Here is a 20,968-nt window from a genome sequence, read left to right as displayed (position 1 = left end):
TATAGATTTTGAATAAAAGAATTTAATTAACACTGAATAAATGTTCCTCATAAGGGAAAAATTCTCTATTTCTATTTCATTAATGCTTCATGCTTCTAGCAGTTAACTAATTTAATTTTACTCCTGGTGTTCAAGGTCTATGCTTTTCTTTCCTTCTGTTTTTCAGTCTTTCTGTTTTTTAAACAGGCTTTATTTGTGCTTTATAGTTGGGAAAAAGAAGATCAGCCAGAGATAGAAGATAGGGAAAAGTGCAAAACATTTTTTCCTATAGCTGGACTTCGTGTAATGCACAGTGGACATGTATCTGTGACTGTGCATAAAAAATCTGTAATGTGAAAAAAATTACATTTTTGGAAAGATCTCTGAGATTTAAAGATTACAAGCCTCTATTTTAAAGAGCAAGCTAAGGGGCAGTCAATTCTTTTAAATCAGTAAAGGTAGGGAGGATCAGTCACATTATATAAGTAACCCTTGCACATGGAAGCAACCATGCTCTTTTAATTTGGCTTAGTAAGGCAATTTAAGGTTTTTGGGATCAAAATCCCTTTTGAGAGTTGTTTTTAGTTGTATATGCAGCACAATAGAATTTTGTATGAGATGCCTAAATTCAGGATACAAAGTGAGTGAAATGAGGTGGCAGATGTTCAAAGTGAATAAAAAATTTCTGTTCATGTTGTATATCAAGCAGCAAGAGGTTTAGTGAGAAGTCTAGGAGAATGATTGTTTTAGAAGTTTGAGGCAAACAATTTTTCATTTTTATTATTTCCACTCAGTACAGGTTTATTAAAGGTTTTCATGCAGAAATGTTAAGTGCCTGGTGTTGATCTTTGGTAGTTCTTAGTGTTTATCTTATAAAGCTGGTAAAATTTTTAAGAACTTCAGGTTATTTCTTTCAAACCTTAAGGTCATGCTGTGATCCTCAGCTTTGGAACATTTCTAACATGTTCTTGATAATCATCTTTCTACATTTCTACTCATTTATACTATTTTTCATTCACTGAACTTGGGGAAATGCTAATTTATTTTTTTTTTTTTATAATGCAGGCAATTGCAGTTCAACAGCATATTTTTTAGTGGCCTTGCCCTAAGGAAGATATTTTAAACAGTATTTTAGAAGTCTTAGAGCAGACCAATGTGCTGTAATAATTATACTTCAGTAATCCAAAGTGATGCCTCCAGGGAGATATCTCTCCAGTGTATACTTTGTTCATATATATTTATCCTTGATGGTAAAATTGAATTTAAAAAATAGGAAAAAGAATGGGAAGAAAGAATCTGAAAAATTGATTCTTCTTGAAGGTCATTAATGTTTTCTAAAAAAAAGTTCAAAATTAACATGAAAATGTCATTGTTAAAGAAAATGTTCTAGGTTTGTTTTGCATAATAAGATTTTTATCAGTACAAGAAAAGGTCTCATAATAATAAAAGCTAATTGTTATTTTCCTCTGAAACTGGAAAGTATTCAGTGTCTGGGAAACAGACAAAGAAAAAGAATGGGGGAGGAAAAGAAGCTTGAAGAGAATATGATGTACTACATGGAGCCATAAGCTGAAGGACAGATTCATACTATATTGTAGTATAAAGAGGTTGCAAAGGAGAAGGGGAGAAGAGAAGGCAACCAAAACTGCAAGATAAGGTTTAATTCAGAAGCATTTTCTGTCCATATTTGACTAAAGTATCTTTCAAATGAATGAAGGAGATTGATTTCTAAAGGAAGCTTAGGCAGCAAAATTAAGAGGGAATGTGAAATTTGCACTGTCTAAACCCCCCAAAAAGAGCAGAGTAGACAAAATCCAGTTTGTAAGTTTTACTAAACATTTGAACCATTTGTGTTCAAGGATGCCTTAGAACTACTGAACTTTGTTAGTTAGCTGGTTCACTTAAAAAATGCATGCAGCAGAAATACATTTAGAGTCACAGAGTCATTGAGGTTGGACATGACCTCTTGATATCCCTGTGTTAAAGCACAGACAACTAGAGCAGGTTACCCAGGACCACACTCAGTTGGGTTTTAAATACCTTCAAGGATGAAGATTGCACAGCCTCCCTGGGCAGCCTGTGCCAGTGTTGTACCCTCTTGCAGTCAAAAGTGTTCAGAAGGAATGTCATGCTCTTTTATTTGTGCCCATTGCCTCTTGTCCTATCAGTAGGCACTACTGGGAAGAGTCTGACTCTCTCATCTTCACTCTCTCCCATCAGGTATTTTTACACATTGATATGATCCCCCTGGACCTTCTCTTGTCCAGGCGGAACAGTCCCAGCTCTCAGCCTCTCCTCATGGGAAAGGCACTCCAGTATCTTAGTCATCCTCATGGTCTCTTCTTAGCCTGTTTTAGCCTTTTCCTCACTTCATTAAGTCCATATCTTTCTTGTAGTGGGGAGCCCAGACCTGGACTCACCAGTCCAGATGTGACCTTACCAGTGCTGATTTGGGTGAAGGATGAGTTCCCTCAGCTTGCTAGCAGCACTTTTCCTGATGCAGAAGTGTGTCCACTATGTTCTGTTACCTGGTCCTCCTTCATGAAGGGCGAGTCTTCCCTGCTGGTCTCCGGGGCCTGGGATTCTTGCAGGCTGATGATCAGCAAAGATTGAGGCAAAAAGGACATTGAGTACCTCAGCCTTTTAGTGTCTTTTGTCAGCAGGGCCTCGGGCACCGTGCAGGCTAATGCTGTGCTGCTCAGTGCTCGTGTGTCTCTGAGAGCCTGCAAGGAGCTGCCTCCTGCCGCACTGGCTTCTCACCCTCTGCTGACATGGTTTGCTGTCCATGGTGGTGGCTGTTGTTGCAGTCAGCTGTTTAACTGGGAACCCAAAGAAGCCATTCAATTTCTGAGGTGTAGGGTTGATTGTACCTCTTAGATGTTGCTCTGGGTCTCTGCTGTGATGGATAGGTCAGGAGTGAATATTGGTTTGATGGTAGTCTCTAAATAACTGCCTTATCCCAGCCCAATGAGACAAGCAGTCCCTACGTATCCCATACACTTGTGCAGTTAATGGCTTTGTCTGACACCAGTGTTTTAACAGATACTTCATTGTTGAAATGGGTTTTATTTCAGCCAGTTATCCAGGGTGCTGTCAAAGAAGCCCATGTGTGAGCTGTGCTTTGCAGTGATAAATGAGTACAACTTGTATCATAATCTGGTTTTTTTTTGCTTGGATCCCTTTTCAGAATGTGATGGGTGGCCTACTTTTATGGGGATGAAATATTATTTTCCTGTTCTTTTGTGACATAATGGGTCTTGTAAACAGTTGCATAGTGTTTTGTAGTAGGTGGCATTATTAGGATGGTTATTAGTTATTTTGGGGATGCTGATACATCAACTCTTTATTTGTCTCTTGAATCTTCCTCATCTTTTGCTAATTATAGTTGGTCTTGAGGGGAATCAGCTTCCTAAGAGTAACACACAGTGTTTCTGGAGTGTGTTCAGGTGAGAACTGGTTTATGTCACCTATTTCCATGTTCACAACCCCCAGATTATTTCACAGTTCTCTGGTGGGCATATGCTAATGTTGCTACCTACACTCCGATTTGGGAGCAAGCTTCCAAATCCCTTTGCCCTGAAAGGAAGTAAGTTCCTTTCTCTTCTGTTTCCAGGCTTATTGAGCAAACTTGTTCTTTTCTTTCTGCTTTAAGAATTTTTTGGTGTCTTTTTCCTGCTGATTGATGTATTTCCTCTGTTCTATCAATTGCATTTTTTTTTTTAATCAAATATAAGCTCTTCAGCAGATTCTGTGATTACTCATACATCACTTATCTGGAACTGAGAAGATCTTGTGCAGATTTTTTTCTGGTTGACTATTTTGCTTACCTGAGAAAGACTCCCTCCCATCTTTTTTTTCTTTTGTCTTCTCTTCTCCCTACCTGCTGGCTCCTGAAAATTGGAAACATGAGAGGCCTTGTCTGAGCATTGGATTAAGAGCCAGGAAGTCCTTACTCTTTCCATGACTCATTGTGTGTGTCCTTGGGCAATCTGTTACTATTACAGCTAAAAGCTGTGCATAGCACTTGGCTGAAAAATTAAAAGCATGATCCAAGGAGATTATTTCAAATTTCAGTCAAAGTGTGGCAAATTTCAATCAAAAGTGACAAAAAAGGGAGGCTGCAGGAAGTGAGTATGGGGGGAAACAGTTGGTTTATGAGCTCCATAAAATGGTTATGAAGGGAGATAGGTAATGCTCACAGGAATTTCTATCTTGTTAATACTTTGCTTCTGTCACAGTGCAAGCATATGCTGTGGTAGTAGATGCATACACATTCCTCAGTTTCAGAGCTGATATGTTTTTATTAGAAATGAAATGGGTAAATAAGAGTGATGGAAGAGGAGAGGGTGCACTGTTCAATAGATGCACCTGCACTCTACTTTTTAAATCCAGCACTCTGAAGGTTTTCTTGGGAGATTGGTTTGGTGGTTGTGTTTAAATGTGTGCAAATGCCTGAGGTTTTCCTGAGTGTTTGCCTAATTTTTGTCACATTTCACATCTTTAAGGATATGAAAACTTCCTCACAATTCAGAAGTAACAGAGATCTGTGGGGAGTGCAAGGGTCTGGGGCTTCTAAGCAGGATCACCTGGAGGTCAGAGAAGACATATGGAATCATTTACCTGTATTTTCCATGATAAATCAGACATGAAAATAACTTCAGGAAGTAACAGAATATGATATGATGGTATGATATGATGTTATGGAAAGCTGCCTTCTGTATCCTGTTTCCTTATGTGACTTCTCTGTATAAAGCTGAATATGGTGAAAAGCTGCCTATGGAACCTGCTGCTTCCAGAGTGTATTTGCAGATGTTTTAATACCATGTCCATTCAGTGTTCATTCACATGACTCTGCCTATACCTTTATTTTGACTGTTTTAATGATCTGAACATCAGCTCCCATTGCTGTGGTATTGAGGGTGGAATTTTCTATTCAGCAGCAACCTATCTAATCTAATCTAAGCCTTTCCATCTCCCCCAGCCTCTTGTGCACGTAACCTTGTCTCTTCCTTCTGCCTCTTTGGCATTATCCAGTGACTATGCAGATGTGCCAACACAGTGGGGAGGAAGTTTGCAAGAGCATTTGGTTATTGCTTAACCTTCCACCAAAGAAATGTATATGAAATACATTAGTGAAGGCTGCTGGGGTCCATGTATAATCTTTGATATTGGTGAAAGTGAATGCTTTATATATTTTTTTTCCTTCATCTTCTTGGTTTGTACTTTTGTTGCAGCCATATCATCTTCCAAAAAAGGCTGTGCTTGGGATAAGTGTTTGGCTTTGAGTAATTAAATGCCTGTATGAGGGGTTTATTCCTGTTTTTGAATAGTCATGGTTAATTGAGAAGAACAGTATCAGGGCTCTGAGATTCAGAACTTCCAGTGATGCTGCAGTATGCAACAGGTCATTGTTGCAAAAGGTCAGTCCTGTCCCTGCAGTGGAAGTTGCTGTGCCAGTGAGTGGGGTCAGTCTGACCTCTGCTTTAGGGTGTTAACTTGCATTTCCCACTCTTGCTGCTCTTCTGACGTGCTGGGATAGGAATCTGATGAAGAGACTGGTTCAGAAAGGGTTTTGGTCTGGATTCTGTGCTATCACATGTTTATCCTAGCTTCTGTGAGCAGTTTTTACTTCACAGACTCACAGTAATTGGTCTGGTTTATATCTGGGACCTCATGGAGTTCTTGTATTTCATCAAATTTAGTCCTGTTGTTGCAGATAACATTATGGATCATCAGTGGGGCAACCTCTGTCTTAAGATGCCCCTGGTTCCTTGTACAGCCCTTCCTTTTTTGAAAGCAAATTAACTTTCAATTGTCATTAATTGATGCATTCATCAAAATTTTCCAAATCTGTCCTGATAGAGAGTAAGTATTTAAAATTGTCTGGTGCCTATCAGAGGCAGGAATCCAAAAGCTATTTATGAGTCTAGGTTTGACTCCTATAAGCACTTCACCACATGAATTGCCTCCCCTGGACAATAGAGGTGTTCCAATGTGTGTACAGAATCAAAGATCCACTTTGATTCAAAGTTCAACTTTGGAATAACCATGTTATTGTTGAGGATATCATTAGAATCAAAAGGACGAGGAAGTTTGTCTCTGGCCAAAATTGTTTTCTTGGTATTTTTTTCAAAGAGAATTCTCTGTCATAACTTGTTTTAAAATCTTTCTTACTCTCTTGCTAATTTAATAAACTTCTCTCTCATGGGTGACTACTGACAAGAAATACTTAGAAAGGATGCAATTTAAATGTACTGAAGTCAAAGTTAATTGCATTAAACCTTCTTAAAATGCAAGAATCATATAATACCAGGAAAATAAACATCTAGCATGCAGAAATTACATTACTACATTCCTTCTCTCAGTTGTTCTACAGACACGCTTTTTCATAATGAAATACATAAGGGACTTGAATATAGTTTAGACAACCATTTTAATATCTTACAATGTTCTCAGTCAAACTTTTGACATTTAAGGTTCAATCATGCTGAGAGTTACCAGAGCCGAGGGCTCATGCTGCCCATGGAGAGCCTTCCTGGTATCTCCATAGTTAAATTTTATTTATTTTATACACCATGTCCTACTCTCACAAGAATGTGGCAATAAACATAGTAGTAACAAACCTCATACATCTTTCAACAGCTACTTCCCCACAGATCTTTGCTTTTAAAATCTTCACTTTATTTACTTTTACTTTAGTATGAATTAATAGTAAACCTTGATGAAAAGAGATTTAACTTGCAGGATTGATGTTTGAGCACAGTCTGCTTTCAAAAAAACAAACTACTTGAAAGCTTTTATCTTCAATTATCTTATTGCTACAGGAAAAATATTCTGAAAATGGTAAATACCGTATTTTCTTATGAAGCTTCAAGGTCAGTTTTCTTTTTACCAAGAAAACATGTTTTCATGAGTTTGAGCCTTAAAATGGGTGGTTTCAGCTCTTTTTCTGGTTGCAGCTGGCAAAAGAATGTGCTCAATCCCTAGAAATAAAAATCAGTTTGACCTAGTAACGGCTATAGGGATCTTAGAGACCAGAAATGCACACTGTAAAAATACCTGATATAATTTAGGAGCTCAAATCTCACTGAGAGTGGCCTTAAAATCCTACATCCTTTAGAAGCTTTGAAAATGTTTTATTACCCAGCCAGTAATAAGCAGTATTTGCTGAATGCTTGGCCATTTAATAGGCATCATGAGATTTTACAGGAACGGGGTGACCTGGGACCAAAGGACAGCCCTGCTCAGACTCTGTTCCCCTGGGAATGAATCATAATAGGAGAAGATGTTTTCTGAAATATCCCTTCATTATTGTGGTTTTGTTTTCTTCTGTGTGTCTCTCTGTTTCACAGGATAGAAATGAATGCCTTATATATTTTTTTTCCCTTCATCTTCTTGGTTTGTGCTCTTATTGTAGCCATATCATCTTCCAAACACCTGTTCCTGTTTTAACTCAGTCCTAATCTCTTGCCAAAAGCTGAACTCTGGTAGGAACGCAGTAGTCCCAATAAGGTGTTAAAAATAAAATAGTAGTTGATACTTAAATGCCCATTTATATACACAAACAAATTAGTCCTCATACCTCATGCAGGGAGGTATTTATTCTCACTCCAGTTTTAATTGCCAGGAAGCAAAGAGAGAATTTAAGCAGCTAATTTTCCCGAACTTGCTTTTTTTTCCATGAAGTTTTCAAAAGATAATCTAATGAAGAGATGTGTTCAACCTCTCTAGTTTCAAAGTGTTACATAACCATGCCACATTCTCCTTTAATCTCCTATACTGTTTTCTTTAGAGTTATGGTTCAGATGGCATGTAAAAATAAAGATTGTGTGTAAATGTGAGCATATAACCAATCTCTCAATAAAATATATAATTTATTTCTATTCTCTAATGCACCCATTTTATGTCATGTTCCCTCTGCCCCACATCTTACTGGTATTTCAAATCATATGTCTGGTAACATTTGGGTTTGGTATGTTGAGAAATGGGTGTGCACACAAGAGATGGCCATGTCTGACACTGTGGCAACATTGAGTATGTGACAAGATATCCCAGAAGTTTCAGCATGGCATCACAGTGTGCTCTGCTCCTGTAGCATTTGCTGAGGGAGACTCTTAGAAAGCCAGTTTACATCTATGTACTGGTCTCTATGACATAACTAACTATAAACATTGCAGGATATGAAGAGGGTAGACTATTTCTTGGCTTTCAGGGTTTGGTAGATTTTCTTTTTAGATAAGAAATGTAACAGTTTAGAGACAAAAGCAAAATTAAACTGCAATTATACCCTCCAGGCCATCAGGAAGTAGAGTATTAACCAAAGTAGTTGGCTTGTTTCCTTGTGGCCTCTTTGTTGTAAAGCACCTTACCACAGTAGTATTTAATAAATCTTTTCCTAACAATCTGTTTGAAGGCAGAGCATGAGACCTCTGGTGCTGCTCTATAATTTTCTGTGTCAGTTTTACCTGTCTATTGGGTTTTCTAAGGCATTTCAGTGTAAGAGATGAGAAGGTTGTCTTATGATTGGCCTCAAACAGACTCTGAACAGGGACCTAAATTTGGACAAAAAGAGAAAGACCGATTTTTATTAAATTAAAGTTCAAAGATGCATTGACCTACAACATTAATATCTAATATCTCTGGCATCTTGCCATCATTAGAATCCAGGAGATAACTGTATTGCTTTTACACTGGGAGTTAAGGAGAGTGGGAGGGAAGCCCAAATAATTTCTTTGGTTGATGCCTGCATGATAGCCTTGTTAATGCACCCCAATTGTATCTCTCTTATTCAGTGCAAATGCTTGCCTACACTTCAGTTCGTAGCAAGATATACTGCTTTCTCCTCCTTTCTTCTTAGGTTTCCTGTTCAGTTCCTCTTTATCTTTGCACCATGCTTCTTCTAGACCTGAAATAATCTTAGCCTGCTGTTTTACTCCTATAAAGGGCAAGGAAGTTGAGGGGAGAAAAAAGACAAGAAACATAAGCAAGGAAAGGCATCTCCAGCCAGGCCCTGAAGGGGATTCTGACTTCTAGATTTTACCTGCTGCTGCAGCTGGGAAACAAATAACTATTTTTGTAGTAATCTTTTCCTGGAGAAACTGTGAGCAAGACTTTATCTTCAACTGCAGTATATCTGACATTGTGCAGGTTGGAGGTAAATCCTGATGAAAGGTGTGTTGTGTGTGTTTAAAGGAGAAGGATTGATTAGGAGTAGTGGTTAAAAATAGGAGAAAGACAATTTGAGTTACTGTGAGGAATGATTCAATAAGAGGGAGTAATAGAGAAAATGTTAGTTTATGGTGAGGGGATCATTTGAGCTTGAAAATGAAGCTGGTAATAGAAAAATATATTATTCATTTTTCTGGTTTGTATGATGCAGCCCTTGAAAGTCACCTTTATGTTTTAGAGTGTGCTACAGTATTTCATGTCTAAAAGGAGAGGAAAAGACACATTTTCCAGCTTTGAATCCAGCTGTGTTACAGTGTAATAAAGACCTGAAACCAGTTCTTCTCTTTCACATATGTTAGCACTTCCCTCTCTTTAAGACATAGTAGCATTGAAATAGAGTACAAGGGTATTTTGGTGAGATAGGATGCTTCATAAATTTTGTTGCAGAGAATACCACCTATGAGCATCTAATTGAGAGCAACAGCCATGCAAATGACCAGAACATCCCACATCTGGGTAAGCCAGCATCTAATCAAAGATGTAAGTGCATTGTGTGCTGTGAAACACACCTGACGTGCACCATACTTTATCAGCTTAATTTTGAGACAGGAGATTCACTGTTTAAGAGAGGTTATGTGGCCACTTAGCTCACCCTATTTATTCTCTCTGGATTAGGTACAATTCACTTGCTTCATGGTCAACAAAATAAATCCATATATTTCTCTTTTTAGCCCTTTGTTTTATAAGACAGCAGACTGTTCATAGTGCCTTGTTCAGGGCTTTTTTCATCCTCATCTTCAATGCAGAAATACTATAAAAAGATGCAGCTGCTGGATGCCACAGCAGCATCAGTGTGTCAGTTCTTTCCCTTTCTGGGGAAGATACGGCAGGGTATTATTGATTGTGATCAGTTGAAGCAGATTCCCAAGAGTACAGAGAAATCTAGTGGCATGAGAGCTGCAGAAAGAGAGCCAAGGCTCAGAGTGCCATGGCTTCCAGGGAGTCAAGCAGGAGCCAGTCCTGCCTGACAGCAGCCTGTGGGTGTGGGACGGCCACTGGAGAGCAGGGCTGGCAGACCCTCCCTCCTCCAATTCAGCCTCATGACACACCTTTCAGCAAGGCTCAGAAGTTTTTAGAAACTGCATCATATGTTTCAATTTGGGCTGTCAGGCATTAATTTCTTCACGTCTCTGGCTTTAGGATGCAGCTAGCATGCAGTTAATTGACACAGCAGCTTGCAGTGCCTTGTTTCTTTTAGGTTAACCTGTGTTTCACAACTGCCATGAATACATGTGCTTAAACAAATGTTTTTCTGCAGCAGTTTAAAACCACTTGATGCAGAAACATGTGCTGCTCTGACTGCATGATTAGTTTTAAGTTTGGAGTCTGGTGACTACTGCAGTAAAAACCAAACTTCATCTGGTGTTGACTAAGAAAATCCCAAATTCCATGAGGTTTTTTAGCTCAGTTTGCTTTGTATCAGTAATTGCAATGTAACATTAGTACCCCAGTTACACACTCTGTTATGGTTTACATTCAAGAAAGTGTGTGTAAGACTAGCAAAGGTAAATAATACTGCTATTTCTGTGCCTGTCTTAATGGCACAGAATGATGGGTACCTCAAGAAATAACATCTGCCATGGAAATAAAAATAGTACAGGCTAATGAGGAAGAGTTGGCAGGAAACAAAATAAAGCCATGAAGTTTTGTGGCTCCTAGATGTAAAGAAACAAAAAGATTAATAGCCATCTCATCCTGAAATAAAACAAACTCAAAAAAACTTTTCCTTTTTTCACACGAAGAACTACTTGATCTAAAATGTTAAAGAATTGCTTGTATCAGGCTAAAAACATGCAGAGATTTATTTTCTACTGTTTTTGCAACTGCCAGTGGTTTTCTCTCTAAAGCTTTGGCAAGTTTCATCATGCAACTGTTAACAATAGCAAAGTGATAGCTTGCAGCAGACATGCACAGCCTGGTAATTCTAAGAGGAATCTCTTGCTTTTTCTAATTTATCTCTGTCACATTTCAAATCTAGCTTCATTATTATAAGAAATGAATACTTCAGGAAGGATTAGGTTGAAAGAATGCATGCTGATTTATAGATGGGTTTATTTCTTAAATCCTGGAGGCACATTATCAGATTGAGAAATCATATTTAAAGAAGGAAACCCTTGCTTTTGTTGAAATGAATTCCACTAGAAATTGAATGAAAGTAATCTAATTCTCTTTCTGCTTGGTTGTTTTGGGTGTATTTCACATTTTCTCCAGCTTGGACAGAAGTGATTTATCTGAGTGGTGTTCTAATCAGTGTCTTCCTGCAATGAAGACTGGAAAGCCCAGAGATGTACAGTGCCTTTCACATTGTACAGTGGAGGACTTACCTTTCCCCAGCGTTCTGGGAGTTGTGGGGAATTTCACTCTTCATATGATAGGTCTGCTGAAGCCAGGCCCTTCCCAGCTTTCATTGCCACCTCTGTTCCTCTGCTTCTGTGGTAGCATTGCACTCACCAAAATTATGCTTCTTGTAAGACCTTGAAGCTCTTTGAAGCACATACTCAATGAGAGGTGAAATTCCCTGCAGATGTCTGCTAAAGAATGACCTTGACGTCCTGTGGAGTGAGTGAGGTAAAGAGTCCTTCAGAGAATGCCCCCTCCTCCCTACCCAAACCTGAGCCCTGTAGGGCTTAGTGGGTCGGACTGCAAAGCCACCATTCCACATCCCTTTGTTCTTCAATCCAGTTTGCAGGGTTTTAGTTTTCTGGGATAGCATGGTTCCACAGTCTGTGCTTCCTTGTTGCCTTCATGACGTGGTCCTGCAGCACAGTGCTGCTGTGTTTGTCTGAGAGGGTATGCCAGATGTACTTAGTTTCTTTGAAACTTGAGCATGATAGTGATAGTCTTGAACACTTTTTAGATTGACCCTACACATTAGTTTTGTTATTTCATTAAATATTTTAAGCTTGGCTTGTACAACTGTATCTGTTCTGTCAATCTGTAGTATTGTTTTAGTGACCTTTTCAAGGGACTGGTATACTTCTAGAGGCTTTTTTTTTCAAAAATTTTTGTTTCTATAGTAAAATATTAAGACATACCAACCTAGTGATATGAAGTTATGGTGCTTTGAACATAGGCTGATGTTCCCTTGGTTTTCTTAGGAAGGATAAGGAAGGGTAATTAGATGAAACACTTTTTCATGTTCTGGTGATTACTCAAAACCAGACTTCTCACTGCATGGCATTTAAAGCATGTTGGGAAACTTTGCCTGTGTGACAGAACATAAAACAATTATTGTTGATGTGCTGTGTGAAGTGGCTGCCGTTGATGGGCTGTGGAGGGGATATTAGAGCAGCCAAGCCTGCTTACATGACCTCCCTGCCATAGGAGAAACAGGCACTGAGTGACCCAAGGTTCAGCTGTTATCACAGGAGCCTGGAGTACAGAAGGAAAAGAGCCAACCATCAGTGTAACAGAGACACATTTGCTGTGGAGCATAGCCAGTGAGTTTGCAGGCTACCAGGAGGCCCTGTGGGGCAAGTACATAGTGTGCTGTCAAGGTGGGATCATCTCAATGATTGATGGGTTCCATCTTCTTGGAGGTCTTTTCCAACCACAATGATTCTGTCTCTGACTCCTCTTATTCTTCTAGTAGTGAACATGCTGCTTTACTCTCAAATTTCCTCTAAAAATGCCTTTGCTCTCCCCAAAAGCTACCCCAGAGATCTTGGGGTAATATGCAACAGCTTGGTAACATTCAAGGCTGGAAAAGACAGCTGCTTTTTTATGGGTCTCTGGATTCAGTGGGAGCAAGTGTAAATATAGCAGTTAATGTTCTCTCACGTCTCTGCTCATCTAATGCCATCTGCTTTGTGTCCATTCACTCACACTGGTGCCAAATGTATTTCTGGAACAGAGTATTTGTGCATCTGCAGGCTTGATCCCAGATTGTTAGGTGAGAACAAATATATAAACGGTATGGTGTGGGTAGGCAGGTGAACTCTTAAGATTTAATGTGGCTGTTTATAACCAGCTATTGCCAGTAGTTGCTAATCCACAGGGTAATGGTAACAGTTATAAGTTGTCACTGCTTCTGGTGGTGGTGCAGGAATGGAAGGATCACTGTTTCCCCTCTGGGAAAGACCTTATCCCTTTGTCTGCTCTGTCCCTTTTCAGCACCTGTGGCCACGCCAAACTTCTCACAGAGTTTATCAGAAATCAGATATTTATAGAGCTGGGACCTAGGCATGGTGCAGATGCTTTAATCCTCCCACTCGTTGATCTGTCATTATTTTACAGGAGTGAGAAATGTGTCAGGCAGGGTTATGGCCTTCTCTGTCTGTTTATGCACATTGTCCCTGTAGTGGCATTAGTGCATTATTAAATATGGGGATAAGGGATATGTAGGTTCAGTTATACTCACACAAATAACTTTCTATATCGCTCACTATACAAACATGTTTATATCACTTTCTCTGAGTCTTTTTCCAAGGTATAAGTGTACTCTATGTGCAGGGCATCTTGACTGCAATATAATTGCAACCACACAAGCAGTTGTACTGGCTGTAGTTATTAAGGCTTAAGCCATAACACTTAGCACTAGCTGTAACATTTGTAGCAATACAAATCTGGATGAATTAGACTTGTCTGAGGCTTTGAGTATATGTTATCTTTCAAATCCAGCTGTACATGTGGAAAATACCACTATCCTCAGCTTTTCACTCTCATTTCCACCAGAGATTTGTTTCTCCCCTGTGATCTTCCAGCGGAATTTGTGCAAGCCCTCCCTTTCTTGTTTCTAGGATAAACCCATCCATTTAATACAGACCAGAGGGCAGAGTTTGGTGTAACAGTCTGATTTCACCAGACAGTAGGAGAAACTCTGAAGTAGTCTTTTGTGGGAAGAAAGGAATGGTAACTTGCAGCAGAGAGACACCATGAGCCTGTGAGATTAGTATCATCCAGCACAGCTGGATCTAGGAGCAGAGGTCTGCCCACAGCTGTCCTTGTCTTTTTGGGAAGGTTATTCTTTTCCTGTGCACATGGATAGTATGGCATTGCTTGATTACCTGTCAACCTTGAGTGGAAATAAATACAGCATTTGATGTTGATTGTAGCTGTAGCCTTGCTGGTGTGTAATCAGCGTTTCCTCTGCAGTCGTTTCATCACGCCTGATTTCACACTAGCGCATGGGCAGGATTAAAGCATGGGTATCTGTCTATGTACAGACTGTCTCTTGCAGTAGGAATGATTTAAGATAGCCATGTAAGTTGTGTTCTTCTAAAACACGATGTAGCATTATGAATTGGGCATTGTAGTGTTTAAAAGTTGGCCTAATGTTCAAAGAAGACAACAGTAAAGTGTCTTTTATACATTTTAACTTGAAGTTTGAGCTGGTGGTGGTTTTTTATTATTTGTTGTGCAGTGGAAAAAGCCACAGCAGTCATATTTTAGGAAGCATTCAGAGATTTAATTTCTTCTGCTGAAACTGAAGCATACATAACTACTTCCAACCCACTATTTTCCTTTATAATTATGCAGAAGTAAACTGAAGTACAATTCCCTCTCTAAAACTAAAGAGAAATTCTGTATCTTCTACATACTTTTATTTAGCTCTTAGAAGAGATATAGGTATTTAAAATCCTTCATTGTCAGCTTCGAGAGACATACATAGGGATTTTTATGCACCATTCACTTGGACTCCTTAAAAGAGAGCAACATAAGAACAGTTTTAAAACTTGTGTTACAACATGGGAATGCAACTTTTGTCCTATTATTTCTTACTTTGTGGAAGTAAGAATCTGGCTCCTTGGATGGTTCTTGGAGCTGATTCAAAGATTGAACTTCTTTTTCCTTGCTTAGATGATTTGCAGATTGCATTTCTTTAAAATATGTTGTTTAGCTGCTTCTCTCACGCTCCTGCTTCTCTTACAGCAGTCATCCACTCTGCCTGCTCACCTAGTGTTAGCACTTGATAGAAGAGATTTCTTTTCACCAGCTTCAGCCGTCTGGAACCACCTTCTTTTATCTCTAAATTCGTTAGGTCTCCATAGTTTAAAAAATATTTTAAGAAGTTGCAACTGTTTTCTTTCACCTTTTATTCCTCGGTGTTTGGACGTATTTCACTTGACCAGGTTGCTCATGGCAAGTGGAGTTTGAATTAGATAATCTTTATGGGTGTCTTCCACCCCAAACCATTCTATGATTTTTCTGAGAAAGCCAAGAGAGCACATCTTCTAAAACTGAGCATCAGTACCTGGATTTCTTAACTTGTCCTGACTCCGAGAGATTTTTAACAAAGCTGATGCTGCTTTATTGTTTACTGAAGGAGTAATCTGAGCACTTTAAGAAGGGGACAATGTGCTGAGGTAAGGTCAGTAAAAAAATGATTAGAACTGACTTTTATTCTGAATTTAGTAATAAACCTTTGTAGATGAGATAAGTGTTCAACACATTGTTTTTCTTTCAAAATCCTCTCATAGCAGTGAAATACTGGATGTGCAGATTGCTGAAAGCATTGCTACTAAAGCTGGAAGAAGCAAGTAGTTGTCTGTCTTGTAGAGAATGTATCCTAATAGATGGAAAACTGGGGGAAAACCACATAGTCCCATTTTCCCAACCTATAGTAATTCATTTATTATGTAGAACATATAATGTACTGCTGTTTAGATATCCAACTGCATCTACAGTAACAGTATAATAAAGGAATATTTTATAAGCTTTATATTGAACTTTGGATGGATAAGGTGAAACTTCCTAAGTGGTTTCATTTCAGTTGATTTTGTTTGGAAGTACTTTGGTGGGTTGCAGTTGGTTTTTAAACAGCTTGATTTGCATTTTTTTTTTGCTGGTATGTCAGCTGTAGGAATGATCTAATATGCTCTTTTCATTCACATTGGTAGTAAATATAAACACAGACAGTAATAATTTATTACTTTCGTTGCTTTTCAGTTTATTGGGCAATAGGAGAACCTAGCAGTCCAGGGAAGCATTATGTTGCAAATAACTGTCTCAAAGGAGAAGAAAAGTGTATTTCATGCATTATAAAATATAGCAAGCAGTCAAATTAAACAAATATATCCACTCTAATGGCACTTCAAAACTGTGTAGCAAAGGAGTCTGCAATCTCAGGTAGAAAAATCTGCTTAAAATTTTGAGTCTTGTGTATTGAGATGGTTATTGCTTTTCTTGATTCTTCTATTTTTTTTCCTTGCAATGCAAGGACAAATCTCTTGCACTGTTAACGTCACTGTGAATTTTGTCTTTGATTTGACTGGTGCCAGGGTTTCATCTGTAGCCTGTATAACTTATGACTCTTCCACAGAGCTAAAATTTTACATTTGCTCATAATTATGTCTCTATTCATCTGAGCAACTAAGTCATGAGAAAGGTGACAAGCATATTGATTTTGCTTTCAGTTTTTGTCTTTGAGGATGGGAATCTTTGGCATAGTGGATAAATTTCCCTATATGTTGAGTAGTCTCTAACTTTTGCAACACCCCTTGGTTGAGCTGACAGAAATTATTTTGATGTAGCAGCTTACTGCTAGAAAATGCTGATGAAGCTGGAAAAAAACACTTTATGGGCATATGTCAGTGTGGTGAGATTTGCATGGGAAAGGCAGGCCAATTTCCACCCTTGGTGAGCCAGCTGATTGTTGGCATGGTTTTCCTGTAGACATTTCTGAAAATGTATGTTCTTTAAATCATAGAATGGTTTGGGTTGGAAGGGACCTCAGAGATCATCTCGTTCCAGCCTCCCACCACAGGCAGGTTCACCTCCCACTCAGATGGTTGCTCAAAGCCCCATCCAGCCTAGCCTAGAGTACTTCCAGGGATGGGGCATCCACAGTTTCTCTGGGCAACCTGTTCCAATGCCTCACCATCCTTATAATAAAGAATTCCTTCCTTCTGTTTAATATAAGACATGAAAATTTTTGTTTCTCAATTTTAGTTCCAGTTCAGAAGAAGAATGATTTGGAAATGTGGGAGATTTCAGGGGTCTCAGTTGTGTTGCCTGTACAAACTCTTCCATGCAGTAACTGCAGTGTTCTACTGGGTTATTGCTGTTAGTCTTGGAGTAGCAAAAGAGTGTTCAGGAAGTGAGTTTGCATGGGGTTTTTTTTCTATTCGTAACCAAGAATTGTTGTCATGTCCCATTTATGCCTTGTAGATGTGTTATTTAGACATGAATCCTTTGTGTGACTGATTCTCTGAGAACCATCTTAGATTTGTTAAAAATGTTTTGTTTTGTTTTGGTTTTTTTTTACATCCTTTATAGCAGACATATAACTCTCTTAAACATACTTTGGGCACAGTATCCAAAAGGAGTGTTTGAGCTCTGTTTTATCCTCTGTTCTGAATACTCAGTGATACTTTATGCTTGCATTTAATTCCTTCTGGTTGATCATGCTTCATGACTTCTTTTGTCACAGCATCAAGTAGAGTGGTGGTTGAGGGTCATCTCTGAAAATCCAGAGTTGTAATTGATGGTAATTTTAATCTTCACTTAAGTGACTGTTGAAAGCTCTTGCAGAGAACAAAGAGGAAGTGTCTGTCTCAGAAGTTCTTTTCTTGTATGTTTTTCATCAGACAGGAGGAATAGGTTGTATCTTTTCAGAAGACAGTTGTGTAACCTGGTGGTCATTTTTCTTTCTTCTTGCATTTTTGCGAAGGCATCTGTACATCTGTTTTTTCTGTTTTTGTGATCAACAAGAAATATGTGAAGCAATCTCCTTATCAGATATTAATCTGGATGTGTCATTTCCAGTCAGCTAACTTAACTTTCTGCATTAGTATACTGCATATCCTGAAGAAAGCTCAACAAAACCAAAACCATACAGGAGAAACTGCTGCATGCTTGTGACCAAGAAAAATGAGTTTGGGACAGCAGAAATCCTATAGATCACTTGTATTTGCTAGATCACCTTCCCTCTAAATCGCTGTTAGGCAGTGCACTTAGGGCAGTAAAGAGAAGAGGTACATCATTTGCTATCTTCTGATCATATACAAGTATTTGTCTTCTCCCCTCTGGTAAGATTTTGGTTATTTCAAAATGTAAGACATTTTTCTTTATGACTTTGGACTTCTCATTGTGACTTTGGAATCAGGATTTGACTTAGAGTAACAGCACTGTTCAAATAAACTAATATTCAGACAAAACTGGGAATGTATCAAAGATTTAATCTAAGCAAGTTTCAAAATACTGTCAAATAGCCTTTGAAGTTAGATGAGATAAACATTCTTTGTTATTCTGGGGGAAGAAAACATTTTAGTTCTACATTGCAGGCAGTGCTTCAGCAAAAAAAGAAAGTTTGGGAATTTTTGGGGACATGTTAGGTAGAGAAGAGGTGGAGGCAGTACATCCTCTGTTTTCTGATTGCACTAGTGTGTCATTAAATAAAAAGATTATTATAATATTTCTATTGATACAAAGAAGCATCTTTGTTTTACCTGCAGTGTTGAAATTAATCACAGTATTTTTTTGCTTCCTTTTATAGGTTGCCTTTTTGAAGATGTGAAGAACGAAGATACCTGTGTTGAAAACTGTTGTTAGATTTATTTTCAGGAGAAAAGTGTACAGATAACTTCCAATAGTGGGACTTTTAGAAGAAAATCCCCTGGCAATACAAAAGAAAATGAGGTGGGGTGGGTGGGTGTATTTTTCATATCTGAGTTTCAAAACCAAAGACTTGACTTTTGAATCCAGTGCATTCTTAGATGTCATTGGAAGAGTGACTTACCTGTCACTCCTGTGACATCCAGCTGGGGTGACTCTTGTCATGTCTTCATTGCTAAAAGGAAATTCCCTGTGTATCTTGTACTACCTTTACCAGTGTTTGATAGCAATGTTTATATCCTTAGGAAAGTTCACAACTGGTAGTGAATGTTTTAAAATGTCATGGATACTAATGTGAGTTCTTCACCTTCTTTGTTCTGGTGAAGTTAGAGGTGCAACTTTAAAATATAAAATCTGGTTTTTGTAAAACTTACATGTTTATCATGTCTATTGTTTCTGCATTAAGGTTTGCCTCTCTGCTTGAGAGTGAAGGAAGACAGTTTCTGCATACATCATATGATGTATGTTTTGAAGAATCAAGGTTTTATGGTTATTTGGAATAATAATTATTATTATTTCAAGGAAAGTTAACATGCCCTTTACTCATTAAATGATCCTAACATAGGAAGTGATCCTACAAAGTGTTGGACACCTTGATTTTATACATCCAAAGACAAGGAGCTGAGGCCTCACAGCACCACTCTGGATATAATTTCTCTGTTATTATTTTCATTTTCAGTATTGAAGGAAGAACAAAATTATTCTGACTTTTGTATTCAGGGACTAAATTATCTAGCTCCAAGATATTTTGTCTGTGCACCAATGTTGAGTCATTTTATGAACAAAATATTTTTTCTAAATTAGTTTGCCATTTGTTCTGCTTAATTTCTGTGACAGCTTCAGCTTCCCATGATGCCTTGAGAAGGCTGACCTAGAACAGAGGCTAGACAGAGTTAAAGAATAAAGTAGACATTTATTAAAAGGCTTTGATGGATACACCTTGGGCAGTACAAGAGCCTGGCCAGGGCTGCACCCAGGATGAACCCAAAATGGTCACCGGTCCAAAAAAATGGATGACCTGTCATGAGGTCTCACACTTTCATAAGTTTTTGTTCATTTGCATATTGGGGTTAATTGTCCAATTACACCTTCAGATTATGAAGTCCCATCCTTCTTGTTTGCTCTCTGCAGTCCACAATTGTTGATGCTCTTGGGCCTGAAACTTGTGTAGGTTGTCCTTGGTCTCAAGCTAGAAAAGGAGTTGTTTTGTCCACCTACTCTGTGAAGAGAGCTTACTCACACTTAATATGAAGCTCAGAACTACACCCCTTGGCAGCACAGAGTCTGGGAAAAATGAATGCTAAAACTTAAGGCATCATTTCTCTTCTTTAGAGGCTTGACAAGGCCTTTACCTTGTCGAGTCTCTATTTTAAGTATCTGCTAATAATAGGTACGTAGTAACAGATAAGTAACTATAGTAAACAACTAAAAATAACAAACATCTAAAAATAATTTATGTCTAACAACAGGTAAATACTTGAGTATCTAAGTATGACTGAGCAATTTGCAGAAGGAAATCATTCATACCACACCAAAATATTCCATCTTTAAAATATTTTTCAGCCTATGGTGCTGTGATTTGTGGCTCCAATGGTGGCTCCAACATCCACACTTTCACAATAGCTGAACTTTCTGTTATTTCACACTCTGCACCCACTTTCCCCAGTAAAGAGGGGCAAGAACTTAGCGGGGGGGACACAAAGCAGGGACAGCTGATCTGAATTGGCCAGGGGGGTATCCTGTACCATACAGCATCAAACACAGCAGTGAAAGTGGTGGTGGAGGAAGAAAGGGGGCGAGGGGTGTCTTCCAAGTTTGTGGCTGCTCAGAGAATACATGAGCATTGGTCTGTTTGTGGGAGGTGATGAGTTACTGCCTTTGCATTGCTTGATTCCATTTCTGTTTGATGTTTTTTCCCCTCTTCCTTTATTAAACTGTTTTTCAATTCTCATATTTTCTTGCTTTTTTCTTCCTGTTCTCTTCCTGTTCCTGGGAAAGGAACGTGGGCATGAGTGATGTTGGCTTGCTTACCTGCTGGCCAGAGTTGACCCACCACAATTGCAAGTAAAGTTGTGAAATTCCCAAAATAAAAAGAATTAATCTCTCTGTTCAAGCTGGCCTCCCATTTGGGGACATTTTCCTTCCCAGTGTTCTCAGTGATCACAGTTGCCTGTCTGTGTCAGCAAGGCAGGGCAATTTGACACAT

At 38.6% G+C, this 20,968-nt stretch overlaps 1 protein-coding gene across 1 annotated transcript in view; it reads left to right on the top strand.

The window, feature by feature from the left end:
* UBE3D (ubiquitin protein ligase E3D) overlaps positions 1-20,713 on the top strand; it is a 77,371-nt gene extending 56,658 nt beyond the window's left edge. Inside the window, exon 10 of the mRNA XM_063150566.1 lies at positions 18,644-20,713. Within this exon, the coding sequence (XP_063006636.1) occupies positions 18,644-18,664 (21 nt within the window). The 3' untranslated portion in view covers positions 18,665-20,713. The remainder of the gene's footprint in view (positions 1-18,643) is intronic.
* The last annotated feature ends 255 nt before the right edge of the window (positions 20,714-20,968 follow it).

This window comes from Melospiza melodia, chromosome 3 (assembly GCF_035770615.1).
Source record: "Melospiza melodia melodia isolate bMelMel2 chromosome 3, bMelMel2.pri, whole genome shotgun sequence".
NCBI classification, from domain to species: Eukaryota; Metazoa; Chordata; class Aves; order Passeriformes; family Passerellidae; genus Melospiza; species Melospiza melodia.
Note: the sequence above shows the minus strand (reverse complement) of the source record. Positions and strands in the feature narration are given on the sequence as shown.